The sequence below is a fragment of the Takifugu flavidus genome, chromosome 5 (assembly GCF_003711565.1).
Source record: "Takifugu flavidus isolate HTHZ2018 chromosome 5, ASM371156v2, whole genome shotgun sequence".
NCBI classification, from domain to species: Eukaryota; Metazoa; Chordata; class Actinopteri; order Tetraodontiformes; family Tetraodontidae; genus Takifugu; species Takifugu flavidus.
The window spans coordinates 10,090,048-10,112,270 of record NC_079524.1 but is presented as its reverse complement, the minus strand read 5'-3'; the positions used below and the strand labels follow the sequence as shown (position 1 = coordinate 10,112,270).

The 22,223-nt window shown below is 48.9% G+C and overlaps 2 protein-coding genes across 3 annotated transcripts; one reads left to right on the top strand and one right to left on the bottom strand.

Annotated features, from left to right (window-relative positions):
• Positions 1–639: 639 nt before the first annotated feature.
• Positions 640–14,127, bottom strand: LOC130526322 (leucine-rich repeat transmembrane neuronal protein 4-like). 2 transcript variants are annotated; one of them, XM_057033886.1, is made up of 3 exons: positions 13,554–14,127; positions 11,538–13,106; positions 640–1,210 (listed from the first exon to the last, which is right to left on the bottom strand). In XM_057033886.1, exons 1-2 carry the CDS (start codon positions 13,597–13,599, stop codon positions 11,569–11,571), a joined length of 1,584 nt encoding a protein of 527 aa, XP_056889866.1. In that variant the 5' UTR covers positions 13,600–14,127; the 3' UTR covers positions 640–1,210; positions 11,538–11,568. The 2 variants fall into 2 exon arrangements, with proteins under 2 accessions (XP_056889866.1, XP_056889864.1); XM_057033884.1 differs by having other exon boundaries at positions 11,575–13,106.
• A 2,545-nt stretch (positions 14,128–16,672) lies between these two features.
• On the top strand, positions 16,673–19,183 carry lrrtm4l2 (leucine rich repeat transmembrane neuronal 4 like 2). The gene is made up of 2 exons (XM_057033914.1): positions 16,673–16,908; positions 17,260–19,183. The coding sequence occupies exons 1-2, from the start codon at positions 16,902–16,904 to the stop codon at positions 18,810–18,812; spliced, it is 1,560 nt and encodes a 519-aa protein (XP_056889894.1). The 5' UTR covers positions 16,673–16,901; the 3' UTR covers positions 18,813–19,183.
• The last annotated feature ends 3,040 nt before the right edge of the window (positions 19,184–22,223 follow it).

Genomic DNA, 22,223 nt, shown 5'->3' with positions numbered 1-22,223 from the left:
ACCCGTATATATATATTAAATCTGAGTTTTTCTGCTTCCTGTTCCGGGTCCACAGATGTTAGCGTTAGCTTTCGTCCACAGGTGTCAGAAGGGGAGGGGCTTAGAATCCACCCTGCCTCAGGACAATAGGGGACATATAGGAGGTTTTATCCTGAAACACACTCGTCCGAACTTTTTTATTTGACTTTCACTGACGACTGTTGTGCAAAGGTTAAAGGAGGACACATGTCCACCGTCGCCCCCTACAGGAAAAGACAAGATTCAGCGTTATTTAAAAGTAGGTGTCAATCAAAGTCGAGCACTGAACAGCCTCTTAGATCCAATAAGACACTTTTTTTTCTCCTGTTCAAGCGCCCAGAAATGTATTTAATGGTTTTCTGGACGGGTGGACGGACAGAGTCGATCCATCTTCATCGGTGCTGAAGCAGAACCAAACTCTGAAATCAAATTCTGGACCAAATCGATGGAACAGACGTTCTCCTGCCGGCGACATCCACATCAGGTTGGAGCAGATTGTCAGTAAATGTCCATATGATAAGGGACACGGTGGCGTTACCAGGGTGACCCCTGGATCCTCAGGAGGCGGAGCTTAAACGTGAAGACGAGTTAATCTCTGGATCAAAGTCGACAGCTTCAAGATTTCATTTTTAAAAACATCTTTTTATTTCTTTGTTCCAACAGACTGAAGCAACACAACCAAACACAAATCTTTACCGGTCAAACGTCATGAACGAACTTAGCGCAGCTGGTTGGAACGTCACGAGAAGATCCGCTGACATCGATGCTGTAATTGTCTTTTACTGATCTGAGATCAGTCTGTAGGAAGCAGATATATGAGCCACACTCACGTCGTTGATCATAAAACACAAGAGTCCAAAAAACAAAACGAAAAAAGCGCCGAGAGAAAAGGGAAGCAATTAGAAGGAAGGACTGTCTGTACATTTCTCCAAAGTTCTGGGTTTTGTTGATTCTGCTCATCCACCTCTTCCAGATGTTTCATTTTTTTAGGTCAGGAAAAATGAAGAGCGACCGTGTTCGTCTGGGGAGTTAGCCTCCGCGGCTAACTGAGGGCCCTGAGGTTGGTCCAGGGTTTGAGATGTTCTCCAGAAGATCCGTCATCGTCTTTTCCAGCGCCACCCCGGCATGATCCGGGGCTACCATGCTAACTGGACCTCCCAGCAGTGGGGAGACAGCGCCGCCTCTGGAACATCTGGAAGAAGAAGAAGGAGAGTTCAGAACATCACCTGCGCGGCCGATGATGGATTAAAGATGGCCTCTTGGATCATTTTATTGGATCTGAACAGATTACATGAGGTTGATGGGATCAGAAACGGCCTGGAGATCAGGTCGGCTTACAACGTTCCATTTACAGTCTCCTTGGAACATCTGGTTGCGTCTCTGCTTCTCGTGGGTAAAATCGGGTCATCTCCAGCGGCTGAGCTCAGCCTGCGACCACGGACCAACGGACGGATTTACGCTACGGTTCCAATCACGCCAGGATAAAAAGCCGCCAGAAGGAGAAGCTCCGCTCGCTTTTCCGTTCGTTTAGCCCGGAAGACGACCAAAAAACCCACAGTTCAGTTAAATTTGCACGGAACGTTGGTTCCGTCAACGTTCGTTAAAGCCACGCCCACCTCCAGGTCGGTCAGGTGGAATAAGCCCCGCCCCCTGGAATCTGATTCAGGCATCATAAACATGCCGCTAATGTCGCCCTCGGGAACCATGTGATGCGCTGCTGGAGGGTCGTGACACCTAAGCAAAGGTCAGGACCAGCGTTGGGTGGAGGCGCCAGCGGCGAGGCCGGAGCGGCGAGGCCGGAGCGGCGAGGCTGGAGCGGCGGGGCCCGGGCGGCGAGGCCGGAGCGGCGCTCCGCTGAGGCGCTGGCGAGGGGACGGTGACTCAGACTGGGACCAGTGTGGGAGTTTCTCTCTGTGGTTTCCACTCAGCCAGAAGATTCTTCAGGAGAAAAACAACCTTTCATTTGATTTATTCCTTTTTTCCCCTCGCGCGCTGAAGACGAGTGTTTGAAACGTTATGTTTTGATCTCCGGATGAAACTGACCTCGCTGACCTTTTCCCCCAAATATTTAGATTTATTTATTTATTTGGGGGGGGGGGCGGCAGGAAATTCAAACCTTCTTAAATGTCGGTCAAAGCTGGCTGTGAGTCAGGAGCATCACAGCCGTAAATAACTGTGTTGTGATGGTGATGATTAATCCATTAAAACACACCATTACGCCACCCCGCCCCTGGGATCTAGGTCAAGCTGCTCTAAATGATTCCCTGTCAGGTGATCTGCCAGGCGGGTGGGACCACACGGAGAAAAGACCCATCTCATCCTTAAGCCCTGCGCAACCAGCCAATCAGGACACAGGCTGACCCTTCCCAGAGGAAGGGGGGGGGGGGGATCAAGAGTAATCCAACAGATCCTTGAATGATGACAACGGGAGGAAGATAAATATTTTAGACTTGTGGAATGACTTTTCCCCAAAAGGGGCAGCTAACGGGACATTTAGGGAGCTAGCCTGCTTCCGCTAACACCGTCCCTGTGTGCGTTTGACAGTGAAAGTCCCTGCGTCTGCTGCATATTATCAACATAAAAGAGCTCGGCAGGGGGGTCTAAACCTGCGCTGAGAAGGCAGAAACCTCCGGCAGACCCCATGACCAGGTGGGCGGAGCCATCTGACATGAAGCTTTAGATGGATGAATGAAATATTCCACATACAAGCAGGTATTAAAGAGGAATAAGGACAGAATGGCGTTCAGCGGGCTGAGGCTTCATCTGGATTTCCCAGAATTCCACAAAGAGAGTCATCTGCTGATTTTAATATTCGCCATGTAATTACATTCCTATTTGAAAAGTGCTTTGCATTTGTCAAAATGACCATAATCCATCAGATGTGGGGATTTATCTGCTCCTAATGCTTCTCATCCCATTTTCTGCTCATCAACGTTGGCAACGCACGCTCAGATTTACTGTTTATTTACTGGTCGGGCAGTTTACGAGCATCCAGAGAGCCGGCCCACAACTGTAGCAAAGTGAGCACGCGCACACACATCGCAGCTTCACTCTGCTCCCAAGTTTCATCTTTTTCCTAAACTTTTAATATTCATTTTTTCACTTTTCCAGTGGAATCTTTCTGATTGGGCTGCAACCGTCTTTATGTTCTGTAGAAGGACAAAGCAGCAATAATCTGTCCTGATCTGATCCGCTGGTTGCTCAGGAAACACAATCTGTGAAGGATTTCGCCTCCAGTCCCGACTGATACCGATATTGCAGATTGTTTCGGATGTTCAAAAAAAATGTTTCCAACAAATCCTGGATGCTGCTGTAGTTGCTAGCAGCAGATTAGCTGGATTTAGTGGGTTAGCAGTGTTTGTTAGTCATTGTGACTAAATAAAAGTTTATAACAGCAGCAGTAGCATCATGCTAGCATCTATTAAGCTACATTCAGATGGTTTCGTGATTAAATGTTAGCTTAGTTAAAGGTTTTAGCTCACAGCTCTTCTAAAGATGTAAAGTTGACCTACAACAGCTGAAATAACCTTTGAAAGAACTCGCAGGAACTGTTCCTGAAGGTTCAGGGACTTCAGGAACTGTTCTGTTCCCTCCTGCCTCTGTACTACTGCTGCTGCGTTTCTATAGCAACGCAGTAATGACTGCGCTCCATCACCAGCTCATAATCATCGCCGCATGTTTTATTTGCTCTGTCATGGTGAAGGCCCCCTCCAGGCCCATGAACCCTACTGCTGGATGAAGATGGGCGTCCAGCTCTTGGCTCCGCCCCCACAGGGGCGATCGCTGAGTCATCGTTTCTGTGCAAATATGAAGTGATTAAGTGAGGACTTCAAAGTAAACAGATGCGGTATGCAGCCTTTCTTTAACGAGGACGTGTCAAAACTCTTAATTCCCAGAAAACATCGGCCGGTTTTTCATGACTCATCCTGAACTTCACGCATTCGTTCCATTAAAAATGACTCTTCTTGGCCGCCGTGCAACGCTGCACTCGACCGCCACGGGGAGAGGAAGGAAGGTCAGAGTCAGCTAACGAGCCTCCTCCTCCTCCAGGTCCTCGCCAACATCGGCCCACTCCAGAACTGATCCAGGATCAGGTGAATGCGCCGCTCAGGCTAAACCGGTTTAGCAATGCTAGTTAAGACCTGAGAACTTAAACTAAACTGTGGATAAAAGGTGGAACTGCCCCTTTAAATGTGATGAGAACTGGCACAACGGAGCACTTTCATTAACCAGCGTCGACATTCTGGGAGCATCCTGGGCTAATTACAGGATCAGGACTGTTCCAGTCTGAGCCAACACACACACACACACACACACACACACACACACACACACACACACACACACACACACACACACACACACACACACGACCGCCAGGAACAGGAAGTAGCTGCAGCAGCCGCGGAGACATCAACACGCACGACAGCGCCAATATTAACCAGCACAGAAGAACGCCACCGGGCTCTGTCAGAGAACGCCACCGGCCTCCGTCAGAAAACGCCACCGGGCTCTGTCAGAGGACGCCACTGACCTCCGTCAGAGAACGCCACCGACCTCCGTCAGAGAACGCCACTGACCTCCGTCAGAAAACGCCACCGGGCTCTGTCAGAGGACGCCACTGACCTCCGTCAGAGAACGCCACCGACCTCCGTCAGAGAACGCCACTGGCCTCCGTCAGAGAACGCCACTGACCTCCGTCAGAAAACGCCACCGGGCTCTGTCAGAGAACGCAACCGACCTCCGTCAGAGAACGCCACCGGCCTGCCAGACAATTAATTTGTCATTTTTTGCTGTGTGACAACTGAACTAATTGAACCTCCAGCCTGACGAACACAATCAGCCTGAGTGTGTGTGTGTGTGTGTGTGTTGGGGGTGTTACAGGACCTTGGTGCTAATAAGGGCACAGATCTGATTTCAGGGACGATCAGATGTGTGTGTGTGTGTGTGTGTGTGTGTGTGTGTGTGTGCATGGGTATGGGTATGTGTGTGGGTGTGTGTGTGTGTGTGAAAGCGAAATGCAGACTGTGTTCGTTTCATTTGTCTGTTATTTTTCCCTGAAATGTATCTGTAGCTGTGACGATCTAAAAGAAGTCGGATGTTAGTAAAAATGCATTGTGGGTAATAAAACTGATCCACAGCAGGAGAAGGTCTATCGGAGATCCTGGTGAGGTCGACAAGAGTTCAAACAGGCTGAAGAGCTTCAGCACCAACACATCCAGATGTTGCAACTGTTGAGATCTGAACACCTGAGGAACAGAGAACCAGCCAACAAGAACCTGAAACACGTGAGAAGTGGAAGCAGGGGAAGCTAATCGAGCTAACCACAACAGTGGGACAACAGTGGGAGAACAGCGGGACAACACCTGGAGAACAGTGGGAGAACAGTGGGGGAGAACAGCGGGACAACACCTGGAGAACAGCGGGACAACACCGGAGAAGAACAGGGGACAACAGTGGGAGAACAGAGGGAGAACAGTGGGAGAACAGCGGGCGGGACAACAGCGGGAGAACAGAGGGAGAACAGTGGGAGAACAGCGGGACAACAGTGGGAGAACAGAGGGAGAACAGCGGGACAACAGTGGGAGAACAGAGGGAGAACAGTGGGACAACACCTGGAGAACAGTGGGACAACAGTGGGAGAACAGCGGGACAACACCTGGAGAACAGTGGGACAACAGTGGGAGAACAGAGGAGAACAGTGGGAGAACAGCGGGACAACAGCGGGAGAACAGAGGGAGAAAAGTGGGAGAACAGGGGAGAACAGAGGGAGAACAGTGGGAGAACAGCGGGACAACAGCGGGAGAACAGAGGGAGAACAGTGGGAGAACAGCGGGACAACAGAGGGAGAACAGTGGGAGAACAGCGGGACAACAGCGGGACAACAGCGGGAGAACAGCGGGACAACACCTGGAGAACAGTGGGACAACAGTGGGAGAACAGAGGGAGAACAGTGGGAGAACAGCGGGACAACAGCGGGAGAACAGAGGAGAACAGTGGGAGAACAGCGGGAGAACAGAGGGAGAACAGTGGGAGAACAGCGGGACAACAGCGGGAGAACAGAGGGAGAACAGTGGGAGAACAGCGGGACAACAGCGGGACAACAGCGGGGGAGAACAGCGGGAGAACAGCGGGACAACAGCGGGGGAGAACAGCGGGACAACAGTGGGAGAACAGCGGGACAACACCTGGAGAACAGTGGGACAACAGTGGGAGAACAGAGGGGAGAACAGTGGGAGAACAGCGGGACAACAGCGGGAGAACAGAGGGAGAACAGTGGGAGAACAGCGGGAGAACAGAGGGAGAACAGTGGGAGAACAGCGGGACAACAGGGGGAGAACAGAGGGAGAACAGTGGGAGAACAGCGGGACAACAGCGGGACAACAGCGGGAGAACAGCGGGACAACAGCGGGACAACAGCGGGACAACAGCGGGAGAACAGCGGGACAACAGCGGGAGAACAGCGGGACAACAGTGGGAGAACAGCGGGACAACAGCGGGAGAACAGCGGGACAACAGCGGGAGAACAGTGGGACAACAGCGGGACAACAGCGGGAGAACAGCGGGACAACAGCGGGACAACAGCGGGACAACAGCGGGAGAACAGCGGGACACAGTGGGAGAACAGCGGGACAACAGCGGGAGAGAGAAGCGGGACAACAGCGGGAGAACAGCGGGACAACAGCGGGAGAACAGCGGGACAACAGTGGGAGAACAGCGGGAGAACAGAGGGAGAACAGCGGGACACAGCGGGAGAACAGCGGGACAACAGCGGGAGAACAGCGGAGAACAGCGGGAGAGAGCGAGGAGAACAGCGGGACAACAGCAGGAGAACAGCGGGACAACAGCGGGAGAACGCCACATCTGGTGAAGGTAAAACACGAAACAGGAAGCAGCACAAACGTTCTCTGACATCATCCAGGGAACATTCATGTGGGAATCACTAAGGACGTCCCGCAGCAGCTACTGGAGGACACGTGGGGGGACACTGACGCTTGTTTTCAGCATCCAGTTTATTCTTATTTGCTCCGTTAGTTTCTCGTCAGATTTGTCCTCTATGAAGGTTAAAGGAAAATTTAGCCGGGTTCCCTCCCAAATATAAGGGGACCTTTTGTGAGCGCTTCCACCATCCGAGCTAGAAATGAACTTTGTAATGATTTGGTGTTGCGTAATGGTTTCTGAGACCGTTTGGGTCGTGAAATTCCTAAATCATCTAATTTATTGATTTGACCTATTTTTGACCTTTGAATTCAAGATGGCCACCATTTTTTTTTCTGTTTAAAAGTAAATTTTTCAAAATGTCCACCGAGCCTGAACGAGTGAGTTCAGTTCTAAACGGGGAGACAGAAGACAAATCCAGCGCGGACCGAACCGCCGCACAGTCACAGAACTGATGACCCGACTAGAGGAGAAGAGACAGAAATCATGAAAACTTCCTGGGAAAGAACCACCGCAGCCCTCAGAAGCCATCACACCGCCTCTAAAAGGACCTTTAAAGACACAGCCGGAACAAACAGATCCAGTTTATTTTCCAGCTCCCCTTTCTTTCAACGTTAGCATAAAAACAGAGGCGACGAAGTCCACTGGAAAGCGTGAATGTTCGGGCATTAGCATTTAGCTCAGAGCGCCTCCGTGCTGACGTGGCTGAGCAGCAGCGAGGATGTTAGCGCCTCCGTCTCCGTTCCAACACAAACCCCAACACGCAAACAGTTACAGAACAGTTACTGAGTCTTAGACATCCACATTAGCATTTAGCTAAGCTGCGGCTGTGTACGGACGGCGACCCTGAGCAGCTGCAGGAATAATGACTCCGCTCCGCTGGGATCCGCTGGCGGTCTGACTCACTCCTACTGGCCCGAGACGCTTTTCCGGCCCGTGTGTGCGGCATTTTCAGATGAGACTCGCCTCCTCGTGTCAGACTCGCATCCACCGACACAGTTTTCAGGAAGAACGTTTGTGCGCAGGAAAAAGCAGATTAGCTGAAGGCTGCCAGCAGATAAACATCAGATCCTCGCAGATGGAGAGGCACATTTTTAATTTAGATCCTTTAGAATTTAAACTTTATTCAGAGCTTCAAAAGACTTTGGTGTGGGAGTATTTTAATCTCTGACGGTAAAAAGATGAGCGGAGACGCCGTCTATGGCAGTAGATGCTATCAAATGACCCCCAGGGTGTCCTTCCCCTCCGCTCGCGAACATGCTACCGAGGCTAAATGCTAACCATAGCATGGGACCGTCTGTGAAGCTCTGCTGAAGCCGTTGAGAGCTGCTGCTCAGGCGCCTTTTGTCCAGAAATATCTCGGCGGCTTTCGGTTGGATTTCCATCAAAGCTTCTGCTAATTAACAGAAAAATTCGTTTTGGCTGATTCACGCTGCCGGAGGAGAACGGCCTTGAAGACGAGGGAAGTTTTGATATCACATTAAATATTCATCAGGGTTAGCGTGTGGCTGCAGGACGGAGTGAAAGGATGAATTAGTCTGATTTATCTCCCTGCTCTTTCTGCCTTCCGTATTAGTTTGGATAGAAATGCTCCTCACAGATCAATTTTTATAATTGTTTTTCTGTCCCTCAGCGATGTTCCGACTCACTCCAACACCTTCCACAGCTCATGTGAAGAACCGCAACAGCGTATTTAAGGCAACGGCGCCGTCAATCAAATCCTCACCCGACGTTCCTTTCTCGTCAAACTCGGAATGTTTTCCAGAACCAGCAAAAATCTTCCTCTGTAAAATAAAGATGTTCTACTAAAACCATGTTTCCAGAAAACTGTGACATTAGGGGTCACTCTGAGGTTCTAACAATCTCTTCTTGTTCCACTTCTCTGGATTCTGCCGCAGAACCTCAAAAACCCATCAAAGAACATCTAGAACCCACCATAGAACATCTAGAACCTGTCATAGAACATCTAGAACCTGTCACAGAACATCTAGAACCCATCATAGAACATCTAGAACCTGTCATAGAACATCTGGAACCCGTCATAGAACATCTAAGACCTGTCACAGAACATCTAGAATCTGTCATAGAACATCTAGAACCCGTCATAGAACATCTAGAACTTGTCATAGAGCATCTAGAACCCGTCATAGAACATCTGGAACCTGTCATAGAACATCTAGAACTTGTCATAGAACATCTAGAACCTGTCATAGAACATCTAGAACCTGTCATAGAACATCTAAAACCCGTCATAGAACATCTAGAACTTGTCATAGGACATCTAGAACCCATCATAGAACACCTAGAACCTGTCATAGAACATCTAGAACCTGTCATAGAACATCTAGAACCCGTCACAGAACATCCAAACATGCCTAGAACCTTGATTGTATCTCAGCTTTTAGACAGAACCTTAAAGGTGAAACATTTGATGTTCTTTATGGTAAAATAATGGACCAAATAGTTCAGTCTTAAAAAGATCCGTAAGGGAACCTTTGGGGTGAATGGATGAGGCCCTGCTGAAGAACCACATGGTCCTGGCTAGTGTCTTTATTGCCGACTCATGCTAGCAGAACCAAACTTTGCCCGTGTGGTTCACCTCTACTGACGAGCCGGCAGCAAATACTGAGCCGTCAGTCGGTCCTCACACCAGTCTGTGGCCCAGTCTGTGGCCCAGTCTGTGGCTCGGCGCGCCGATGAAACCCAAGCTGCCGTGTTGGCGAGTGCTCGCTGCCTCCCTTCCGGGTTGACGATGTTTTAAAAGAATGTTTGTGCTCTGAAACCAACAGAAGTGTTTTTACATTCAAGCTCTGCGCCAGCTGCAGGATTTGCTCTCAGCAAACACAGACGGCGACTTTAAGCAACTTCCTCACGACTCATCTGATCAAGTCTCGTTAGCTGAGATGACTCCGCCCACACGGAGCCGGGGTCTTTCCCAGGTTTCTGCCTTTGAAGGGAGGTTTAGTTCAGGTCAATGTGGACATGTTCCAGCAGCTCTGACGGGCTTTTCCTGATTAGCATTAGCCTGCTAACCGCAGCAGAGGAAGAGAATCTCGTCTTGACTCCTGCAGGACAGAAATCCACTTCAGCTTTCAGCTGGCGTCTCCTCTGGAGCTGACGCGCTAACAGGAAGTGGCTCAAAAGATGCTCAGTGTGGCTTTGGTGTCTTCGCTGTTCTGGGGGAAATCTGTGAGAACAAATTTAGCCCTCCAGCCTGGACATGCGCTGATTACAGATCAGTCTAATTAAAAATGCAGCTAAGAGCCTGTTAGCTGTGTGCAGGAGGCTGAATCTTTACCCTGTTGCTAGCACTCGTTAGCTGAAATGTGGAGAATGCTAACACTGTTGTTGAACACTACACAGAAAAGGGTTTGAAGAGCATCTGGCGTTGACACAAACAGGTTAAAAAGGTCTTCCAGCCTGCAAAAGCCGTTAGCACCACCATTAAAGCACGCGCAGGAGTGATAATGTGCCAGATTTAATTTGGCTGATGAACACATTAGAAGTTGTTGGTGCTACAGGACACGAGGAGGTGATTTATGAGAGCGACCGGAGTTCAGGTTAGCTCTGTTACTCTGACGATGCAGAAATCCGACGCCGTCCAAGGCATCTTTCCCAGCGCAGGACGTTCTGTTAATCACACTTAAACAATCTGCCACTGCGTGAAAAGCTACCGGACAAAGCGAGATGGATGGACGGAATTAGAGAAGAGAAAAAGAGCAGCCAGCCTAAAAGTGCCTCATCAAGCCGGAGAGAAGAGACGGATGTTTCTGAGCTCCAGATGTGTCGGATCCCACTGTAACGCGAGTCCCAACGCTCCGTTCGCCTGTTATTTTGGCTGCAGGCGTCGGCTAAGTTCTGCTAATGAGTTAAATCGGAGCCATAGCTGGAGGAACTTTATTGTTCAACCGCTAAGAATGCTAATATTTGCACACTTGCTGTGTGAGAGTTTTGCAGGATGGAGGAAAACAGACAAACCAGCAGCTGCTGGAGCAACGAGGTGTCGTTAGTGAAAGAGTTGCTGCTGTGAACAAACTCCCACAGAGACCCTGACAAACAGCTACCAGCAACAATCAATCCCCCTTTCATCCGATGCTCATCGCATCTGTTGCTAATTGTTTGTTTTATACACACAATGCTGATTTTTCTCATCACTACCACTGGAAAGTAAACCCGTTCACCCCTGTTGGTTCGCACCTTTTATGCTGACGATTATGAATTTGATTCTCAAGGTTTTCCTTGATTTTTTTTGGAGCGCAGATACCTGTTACCTAAGACTGTGGTTAGCGCTCCCGTTAGCTGGAACCAGATTTAACATTAACATCAACACAAAAGCAGCCACGCATAACAAGCTGCATGTTTGACACACATACTACAACACATTTCCCATCATTTCCTACATAAATAACCTGAAAGTGACCAAGAAAAACACTCTTCCAGCCCAGACATGAAGAATAAGATTCTGCACTGCGGCGTTTCCTGAACCACTGGAGCCACCACGAGAGCAGAGCGTCTCATTGTTGTGCTAACGGCTAACAGGACCTGGGAGAGTCCAGGACGAAGAGGCTGTAGGAACGTACCTCTGCTGGTGCCTTTGGTGGCTTTGGCGGGTCATACCTCACACTCCCTAGAGCCCGAGATGGTATAAGTGTAAGGCCCCGTCCCGTTGACCAACACGTCCATGGTCTCTGAGTGCGCCGGCTTGTAGTCCACGTAATACTCCTGCAGCGGCGAGCCCAGGGAGCGCTCCACGTCCCGGGACTTCTTCGGGTGCTTCTTGGTGGAGGAATGCTGCTGCAGCTGCCTGATGCTGCTGGGGTAGCGCCGCCACGACACATAGATGACCAAGAGGATGATGGCCACCGACAGCAGGAGGGCAACGCTGCCGGCAACAATCTTGTGGAAGGATATGTACTCGCTGTCTGGCGAGGGGTCGGTGGCGGAGCCGGACGGGGTCGCCGTCATGTTCTGGAGCTCGCCTCCTGTTGCCGCAGGTTCCGGCGTGGGCGCCGGCGGCCGCTGCTCCGTCTGCAGCGCGGGCGTGCGTGGAGACGTCGTGGAGGGGACCTGCGTGGGTCTGCAGATGTTATACGTCTCCACTATATCGGTGGCTTTCTCCCCTTGAGCCTCCTTGGGACCGGAACAGATCACGGTGGATTCCTTGTTGCCTTTGAAAGCCTGGATCCAGGTAACAAGGGGGCAGATGTTGGGGTTGCAGAGCCACAGGTTACCGGCCAGGCTGATGGAGGTCAGGGAGATCCAGACCTCCAGAGTCTGCTGAGATATGTTGCTCAGTTTGTTGGAGTCCAGGTTCAGGGTCTGGAGGTTTGGGAGACACTGAAACGTGCTGGGCTCCAGGACCTGGAGCTCATTTCCTGACAGGTCCAGCTTCTGCAAGGAGGTCCACATCCAGGGCGGACCCTGGGTCAGCACCTTAATGCGGTTCCACTGCAGGAACAGAACCCTCAGGTTGGTCAGGCGGGGAAAGTGGGCCAAGTTGATCTTGGAGAACTGGTTGTGTTCCAGGTGCAGCTCGGTGAGCTTGAGGAGTCCGGCGAAGGCGTTGCGCGTGAGGCTCCGCAGCCGGTTGTAGCCGATGTCGAGGAACTCCAGATTGCGGCAATCGAGGAAAACTCGCATCGGGACGGTTTTCAAAGAGTTGGACCTCAGGTGCAAACTCAGAAGCTTCCGCAGACCCCGAAACTGATTCGGCTGCAGAGTCTGCAGCTTGTTGTAGGAAAGATCCAAATTCCTTAAGTTGGGAACGTCGTGGAAAGTGCTGTTCTCCAGCTGCGTGACCTTGTTGGAGCTGAGGATCAGCTCCTTCAGCTTGCGAATGCCGTGAAAGGCCTGTCCGTCGACCGTGCCGATGTAGTTGTGGTCGAGGTAGAGCCAAACTAGCTGGCTCAGACCAGCAAACTGGCGCGAGCGGAGGTGGGCCAGGCTGTTGTAGCGCAGCGAGAGCCCCTGCGTCGTCACGGACACATTACTCGGAACATCCCGGAAGGCATTGGACTCACAGTAAATTATTTTCCCATCGCATCGGCAGCTCTGGGGGCAGGGACGCTCGCGGATGACATTTGGAATGGCGAGCGCCCAAAAGGGCGCCACCACAGCGAACACAAGCCAGTGGAAAAGTTCAAGGAGACCTGGAGAGGAAAGATAAAGTGAGTCCTGGAAAATTTGTAAAAAAAAAAATAAAAGGAGATTCAGAATAAAGACTACAATACTGATCATCCCAAAATCTGGGATCACTGTGGAGACAACGATGGTGTGGCTCATAGTCTCATTATTGACCAACAATCATTCATTTAATAACTTAAGTTAGTGAAGTCAAATATTAAGACAGGTGAAATCCCCTCAAACTGCTATTTGTTATTATTATTTTCATCTCAGCCACTCAAAGTGAGTCACTTATAATCAGCATCATTTTAATTATCCACACAAACGTCAAAATATATGTAACTTTGGTGCATTTTAACACTTTGCTACTGTAATATTCCTTTGATATTTGATAGAAAACCTCGCGACCCTTCAGGCAGCGACCGGAAGTATCGGTCAGCTGTAATTAAACACCCGCGCCTCGCGGACCTTACCCATATTCGCGCGTTTCTTCTCCTCGTGCTTCGGGACACGCGACATGCTTGTTCGGCGTTCTGTCCAACAGTTGGACGCAGCGCGCGCGTCTTCACCGCGAATTTGCGCAGACTGTACACGAGTCGCCGCCGATGTGCGCGCGGCTGCACACCTGTCGGAGGTGGCTGCGGGTCCGGAAGCGGCGCCTCCACCTGAGGCTGCGGTGCACCTGGTCACCGCGACACATCCACGCGAACCTGAGCGAGCTGCAGCGGCGGGACGGACGCAGCCCGGAACCTCATCACATCGGCGTCAAGGCGCCGTTCTGCGGTCTCAAATCCATCAGGCGGGCGAAGGTTCGGTCCAGGTCAGCCGCGAGGATGAAACCGAGCCGGGTGACCACGCGAGAGGCAGAGACCAGCCGTCCAGGTCAGGGGTTCGGAGAGGAAGAACCGGCGCAGGCTGCGGGAAACTGACCGAAGAAGGAGTGAGTTGTGTAGCAACAGGAAGGATGTTGGAGGACGATGCTCGGCTCCAGATGCCCTCTCCTGGTTACCGACGCGCGTGCACAGCCCCGAGCGCCGCCCCGGTGTCCTCGCAGACAGACGCGCCTGTCAGTCACAGCTCAGGGCTCAAAACCCTCCCCGAGGACCAGCTGCCACTCAAAACCCTCAAACGTCCCTTAGATTTAGACCTATTGCAGATGTTCTTCGTTTGGCTTTGATGCTTTCATTTTTTTAAATCTTTGTTGAGGTTTTATTTAAAAAAAAATCTATAGGTTGAAGTGTATATGACAAAAAGCAAATGTAGCTGTGTCCGATCTCATTCATCTATTAAAATGTTCGTACACACGCCTGAACCTTTCGGGTGGTGTCACTCACTGACCTGGAGCCACCTGTAAGTGTATTAGAGTTTGAGACATGGGGGGGGGGGGCAGATCCTACATTTAGAGGTGGATCCAGGTCAGGGTTTCATATCAGTGCTAATCATTTATGACTTCCAGCTAGCTCAGGTTCCAACATCTAATCTGCTAAAAACACGTCCACTCAACATTTTCCGCAGTTAGCTTAAGGCTATCTCAGGTTTTTAAACATGCTATGTTTATCTTATATCTTACAAAGGTAGATACGGTCTGCTATTACTAACCAATAGCTGGTATAACTATTTTGCTAACATCTAGTCAAGTAAGGTCTGCCTGGACTAACAAACGGGTCCGGCACTACAAATGATGTAAGGAACGCTAGAAAATGTCCTTTTAGCCACTAAAAAAGCAGTAGTATCTTCAAAAAACCGCCAGGAGGAGAGATTGCTGTTGGGTCCCACTTTGAGATTTAACATTTTCTATTTCTGTATGTTTATGACAGTTGGAGAAATAGGTGGATGAATAATGAATAGAAAAGCCTGCCCTCCACTTCCTTTTCTAACTTCTTATCAAATTATCTTTCACCTAAAGTGTGTTTTGTCGTCATGGTGCTCGTTGGCGTCCCAGCGGGAACACGTAGGAGAACCTCCGACAGCAGAGCTGCAAACAAAAGGTAAAACTCCGGCAGATGTGCTCAAACAGCTCGGAATGAAACTTTAATGTCAGGCTGACGGAGTCCTGAATAATGGAGCTCGTTTCTCCAGCGTAATGAATCCCAGTGAAACACTCGCAGAATAAAAAGGTCCAAAACCGGTTTGGATTTGATTTCTTCTGGCTTTTAAACAGCAAGAACAAAGCTGAGCTGCACCCAGAACATCTGGCTCTCTGATCCGGATATGGTATTTTTAGTGAGCTTTTCATCACTATCATTTATTCCACGTTTGGATTAAAACATATTCAAACCCAGTTTTAAATTCTGTTTCATGCTGTCAGAGGACTTGTTATCATCCAGAACCAGGAACTGTAGATGTTTTGGTTCTACTGCCAGACCCAGAGGGTGATGGGATCCAAACACCTTGTCAAACTGAAGCGGTTCTGACAATCATGTCCTTGTTTTTCTTGTGGAAATGTTGGTCCACACTAAAAACCACCTGGATCCTGTTACAGAACTTCACTCAGGTTTCTACATCAGCTGAAACACATCTGATGTTCAGACACTTTACAGTCCGGTCCAGTACGGTTCAGTCTAGTGTAGTTCAGTCCAGTTTATTCTGGCCCAGTTTAGTCGGGTCAAGTCTGGTACAATTAGATGTGGTTTAGGCTGGAACAGTTCAGTTCAGTCCAGTGAAGTCCAGTACCATTCAGTCTGGTACGGTCCAGTCCAGTTCACCATTATTGATGCCAATAACATCTGTGCATTCTGTTAGTTAAACTTAAACCAGTTCAAGCTGGTTCCTTACCACACCACATTGTAAAAATGACAGTTTCATTGTGTTTATTATTCATTCTAAAAAGATAAATAAAAATACTCTAATTATCAGAAATTGTATTTAAAATATATTTTGGAAATATTTTCCCATCATCCTTCAGTTTCTATGAATTAACAGAGAGGAGTAAAAGTATCAACAGTACTGTACACTAAAGAATATTACATTATATTACAGTATAAAATTACACAGCTCAGATGCCCAGCAGGGGGCGCTGTCAGCACACGTTACAACTCACACTGCTGTTATGACACATGCATTGACATTCATCTAAGTCTGATTTTGTTTACATCGTCTTTATCTACATTAAACCCAGAGCCTGAAAACCCTTGAAAACAATAATCAATCCAAAAAGTCCAAAAACGCCATCGTACACCTGGACTAAAATACTCTGGTAACATCGGTACATGTGCATCACAATAGATGAAAATAGATGCAGAGCCCTAGGGATCAGAGGACGAGGTAGATGTTTACACAACATAAACATTATATATATCTGCTGGTTTATAGTGCCCCCTACAGGCGGGGGAACTGCGCTTATGGGGCAAACCTCTAAAGACCTGATCATTGCAGCGTTTGGAGAATCTTAGCGCAGCTAACAGCCACTGCTGCATGTGCAGTCAGAGTGTGTGTGTGTGTGTGTGTGTGTGTGTGTATGTGTGTGTGAGAGAGAGAGAGAGAGCGAGAGAGTGTGTGTGTGCTTAAAGCCACCCACACCTCAGACAGTGTTAGAAAGACAGAGACAGAGAGTGTTTCTCTACCCACCTCCTCTCTCTCCCTCCCACACACACACACACACACACACACACTCTCTCTCTCTCTCTCTCTCTCTCTCTCGGTCTGTCTAACCCTCCTGTCAGACAAGGTTCAGGGCTGCAGATGGAGAACTTGGCGCTGAAGCTGAAAGATGCTCAGAACTCCGATGGTCCTCGCGGCTGTGGCGTGGATTACATGATGATCTGATTATGGATTACCTGACCAGATCCGATTCATGTGCTGGATTATTCTTTTAAGCAAGGATGTCGGGTGAGTTCCAGCGTTTCTGCCTGCAAAATCGAGTCAAACGTTCACACCTCGGAGTTCAGATTCATTCATACAGTTGAATTTAAATCCGCCCACCTCAGATGGTGCCTGTGTTGGGCTCAGTTATTTCTGGTTCGTTTAGTTATTACAGTTTTATTACAGCTATTTTAATGTCAGATTCACACATTTCTGCTAGAAATGGCTTTTTTTTTTTAGTTTCTTTGCTTTAATCCTCGGAAAATTAGATTCGGATTTTGGAAATTTTAGTCCAGTTTAGATGATCTTCAACAATTTTGTCATTTCTCCTTATGAAAGTTTTCCTTTTTTTCCCCCACCCCTTCTTCTGGGCTTCAGGTTCTGTGGTGTTGGACTGGAGGTTGCCTTGGCTTCTCCTGCAGGTGGCGCTCTTGCTTCTGCTCGTTAACACTGAGAGGATCTGTCCGTCCGGCTGCCGCTGTGACGGGAAGCTGGTTTACTGCGAGTCGGGGGTGTTCCAGGACGTCCCGGTGAACATCACGGCGAGCTGCCAGGGCCTCTCTCTGCGCTACAACAACCTGCTCCATTTGCTGCCGTACCAGTTTGCCCACCTGAACCAGCTCGTCTGGCTCTACCTGGACCACAACGGTATCAGCGCGGTGGACGCGTTAGCCTTCGGGGGCGTGCGCAGGTTGAAGGAGCTGATCCTGAGCTCCAATAGGATCTCACACCTGCATAACAACACGTTTGGCGGCGTTCCGAACCTGAGGAATCTGGATTTATCCTACAACCAGCTGCAGCTGCTGCAGCCGGGTCACTTTCACGGACTACGAAAGCTTCAAACCCTTCACCTGCGCTCCAACAGGCTGAAGCAAATCCTCATCAGAACCTTCCTGGAATGCCGCAGCCTGGAGTTCCTGGATCTGGGTTACAACCGCCTGCGGAGTCTGACCCGGACCGCCTTCTTGGGCCTGTTCCGGTTGAAGGAGCTCCATCTGGAGCACAACCAGTTCTCCAGGATGAACTTCTTCATCTTCCCACGCCTCACCAACCTCCAGGTCCTCTACCTGCAGTGGAATCGCATCCGCTCCATCAGCCAAGATGAGCCCTGGACCTGGTACCACCTGCACAAGCTGGACCTGTCTGGAAATGACATCCACACCCTGGATCCGGCTGTTTTCCTGTGCATGCCCAACCTGCAGACGCTCAACCTGGAGTCCAACAAGTTGAGCAGCGTCCCTGCGGAAGTGGTGGCAGCCTGGAGGTCCCTGACCTCTGTCAGCCTGGCGGGGAACACGTGGGACTGTAGCCTCGGGATCTGCCCTCTGGTGGCGAGGCTGTGGAGCCTGCGAGACACCAAGGACGTCAGCATGATCTGCAGCAGCCCCAAAGACGTGCAAGGGGAGCGGGTGATGGACGTGGTCAGGAACAACTCCGCCTGTGTGGACATGGTGTTCCCGACAACGGCGTTCCCCACGAACAGCGCCAGGACTCAGGTCACCACGCTCCCGCAGGTTCAGGGGGTGGCCCCAACGCCCGCCGATCCCACCGTGGCAACAACGGCCGCCATGACCACCGAGGCTTCAGTGTCCCGGCCCAAACCGTCACCTCTCCCAGAACTCCAGTTCCAACACATGTCGTTCCATAAGATCATGGCCGGCAGCGTGGCCCTCTTCCTGTCGGTGGCCCTCATCTTGCTGGTGGTGTACGTGTCGTGGCGCCATTACCCGACATCCATGCGTCAGCTGCAGCAGCACTCGCTCAACCACAAACGCAAAAGAAAGGTCCGGAAGCACGAGCAGGACCTGAACTCTCAGCTGCAGGAGTACTATCTGAGCTACCACTCCACCTCAGAGGGCCTGGACTCGCTGCCCCCGGAGGCGAGGCCGTGCACCTGCACCATATCAGGATCTATAGAATGTGAAGTTTAATATGCAGACTAAAGCTGCAGATTTCTGTCTCTTTCCTGAGATGATTCAGCATCTGAGGAGGAAACTCGGGTGGTTAGCAGCCATCACGGGTGTGAGGCAGGAGAACGGGTCCACATCTTAGGGTCTTTTTAATCATGTGACCAGACTAATGTCTCATAAAAACAACTAAAACTGTGTGTTCAGCTCAAAAATGAACCTCAGGTTTAGGGCCAGGCAGGAACTTCGGCTGGTGTGTAAAAATGTAAATAATTATGTATATTTGTGCATGTGAATGCATTTTTTTTTTATTAAAAAAGAAAACTCATCAAATATTTGTGTTTTTTTTTTAAACTGGACTAATTAATGTTTCAAAAATTAAAAAATAAAACAATTTTGAGCTGTTTTTATTTCCATTTTCCCAATGTTCCCTCAACATTTATGTAATTTAAAGCAAGTCCACATTTGCAGAAGAGCTTTCTTCCACCTCACAGCTAATAAATCAGCTTCTAGGAGATATTTATCGATGATAAAACATGTTCGGGTGCTTCAGAGAGTGAACAGACAGGGATAAAAGCCCCGCTGGGTGATGAATAGATGCGATAAAGCCATATAATTACTGTAGAAAACGGGTTAACAGGACTACAATGGGTCCATCAGTGGGTGAGAGGTTAACAAAACCGATGTCTGAACATGCTCAGAGGATTTAGGCGAAGTGTCCCTTTACGCTCTAATTTGGTTCTCAGGACCGATTGTTAGATGGAATCAAAGGAAAAGCTGAGTGAAATCGCGTCGTCGGAACACTGACAACTGGAGCGTGAGGAGAGAAAGGAGGTGCTGATTCTGATCCTGCCATTGTGCTCCCGATGCTCCACATTTCACTGGGCTCCTGCAGACGGAGAGCGAGTCGCCGTTTCTCTTTGATCCTCCGATATCGACGGCAGTATTGATCAGATCTGGGTTACAGACCTCCAGCTGCTTCCTGCTGCCTCGGGAGCCAGACGAGAGGGCATGAACATCAGAGCAGAGGCAGCAGCACAGAGACAATCCCACATCAGAGCCCCTTCAATCAGAAATAGATTAAAAGGCTTCACTTCCAAAATATCCAATCTTTATCCGAGGAAAAGTCGAGCGCGGCGGATTGGAAGAGCCGACATTCACACGTCTCCAAATGTGCTGAAGGAAAGTGGGAACGGCACCGTTTCATGTAAAATCGGCCTTTTTTGCTGCTTGTTTGCATCATTCATTTTCTTCATGTCTGTCAAGAAGCAAACACTTGTTTTCTTTTGGAGACGCGCACAGGCTGTAAATATCACAGGATAAACACAAGCAGAATGAATCAATGCAGTTCTAGAAATGTGCTGCATCATTAAAACTAGTGAGTTCATTTCTGTTTGGTTCATAAAGACACAAACGGTTTTAGACCTCCACCTCTGGAGAACATGCGTGTGCAGGGTAAATCCAGTGATTTAGTGTGTTCACATGAAGTTTCTGACTGGTCAGATAAAGATTTTTGCCCTCCATCCTATAATTCACTGTGTCACCAGCCCTCCTGAAGGCAACGCGCTGCCAACTGGATTAATGGACTTCACAGAACCTTCATGTATGATGCATTTCTGCAAACGAAGGCATGGAAGGAGAAATGATTCCATAATTAAACTTTGATTTGCTGTAGCCACGGAAGAAAAACAGCTCAGATTTGATTAACTCTGGTAAAAACAGCTAATTACAGATGATGGAGCTTCTGGTTTGGGTGAAAATGAAACAATATTGATGTTTTTTTGCCCACTGAAATTCCTCTAAACTGGCTTGCAAACTTTGATTTATTGTCTCTGCAGAGCTTCTGTAAACAATAACGCCAAAGGTGTGGCTTGAAGCTATCAACGCAATTTACGTTCTTCCTTTTTAATTCCAACATTTTTCTGTTGCTTCAACTAACAGAGTTTATTTTTAACTTGGCCTGGTTTCATTTAATGAGGTCAATCACTTAAAGTAGTTATTTGAACATTTGTCAGCAGCTTATCTCCACTTAGCATAGCTCACCAGTTAGTTTATCCCCATTCCCAGTAAAACTAGTCTCTTTGTCTGCTCGGTCCCAGTACACCCAGTCCAGTCATGAGTAGAATCCAGTTGAGACTTTCTGTTTCTGTTCGAGTGAGCTAATTGCGTTTTTTGAGTTACACGGGCTAAAACTAGCTCTGGTTTCATGTTTAAATGTGAGTCAGGTTGAGTGTTGCACGTCTGAACCTGTTGGAGCGTGTTCCTGTGTCGGACTCGTCGCCATGGTCACCGGGTCTCCTCAGGGACAGTTGAGTTAAACCCAAATGAGCTCGGGAAGAGTCCTAAAGGATCCTGCGGTAGCACCTTCAGGCTAACTGCTTACAGATAATGAGTTCCAGCCTGTTGGCTTCAAAATTAACGTCTGCTGAAAAACGGACCCAGCGATGGATGAAACCATTCCGACAGTTTGGGAGAGAAAAAAGTTTTCCTGCCGCTCCTAAACTGGCTCTTTGTGCTGCGGACGTCAACTGGAAAATTAATTTGAATACTAATGCTGCACAGCCCAGAGGAGCAGCTGCGCGCCGCTTTCAGAAGTCACAACGCTGGTCAGAGACCCTTCGAGGTGGTCGAACCTTAACCCTCAGCCTCGTGCGACTGGAAAGTGCTGTTCTGGAGAATAACAAAGATGCTCCAGATGGGCGGATTTATGGAATAATTCATAATATTACTGCCAAAATTACCTCAAAATCTGTCAGGGTAGCAGGAAGAAAGATCACATGATGCCACCTCAGCCACACTCTCTGGAAGCTCATAATTTTCTCAGGAGGGGCACAGCGAGAAGGAAAAAAGGGCGATATTTTAGTTGTTTTGGTCTATTTTGAAGGTAAACATGAGCAACAGGTAGCAATCAATCTTCCTTCTTATCGACTCTGGTGTAAAAACATTTTATAGATTAACTTGTGTCTCTGTGAGATGATAAGCAGCTGGTTTTCCTCTGTTTGGAGGTCTGATCCACTGATTTATTTCTCTGGATTCTCCGGCAGCTCTGCCTCCTTCACCAGGGAAATCAGCCAAAGGACGAAGAAATGTGAAAGATTTATACGCCAGTTCTTTCTCGCGTTGTTTCCAGAGCGATAAGAAAATCAGCATAAAGAAGGTGATTCAGTGTCCAGATAACAGCCAAACAGAACTCCTGTATGCAGCCACCTGTTCAACCAGTTAGTTGAGCTACCCACAGGAAACAGAGAGGATTTGGGCTTTAGCATGAGCTATTAACAGGTTTGTGTGGAACATCGTATGTTCCACGTGTTCTTCAGCGTAAACATGAAAAAGGAACATTATTTGTTTAAAGGAACTCTTGTCAGTCATGTTGAAGGACACTGGATTTAAAGCTGAAAAAATACATTTTGAACATTATAAAACTGGAGTTTTCTG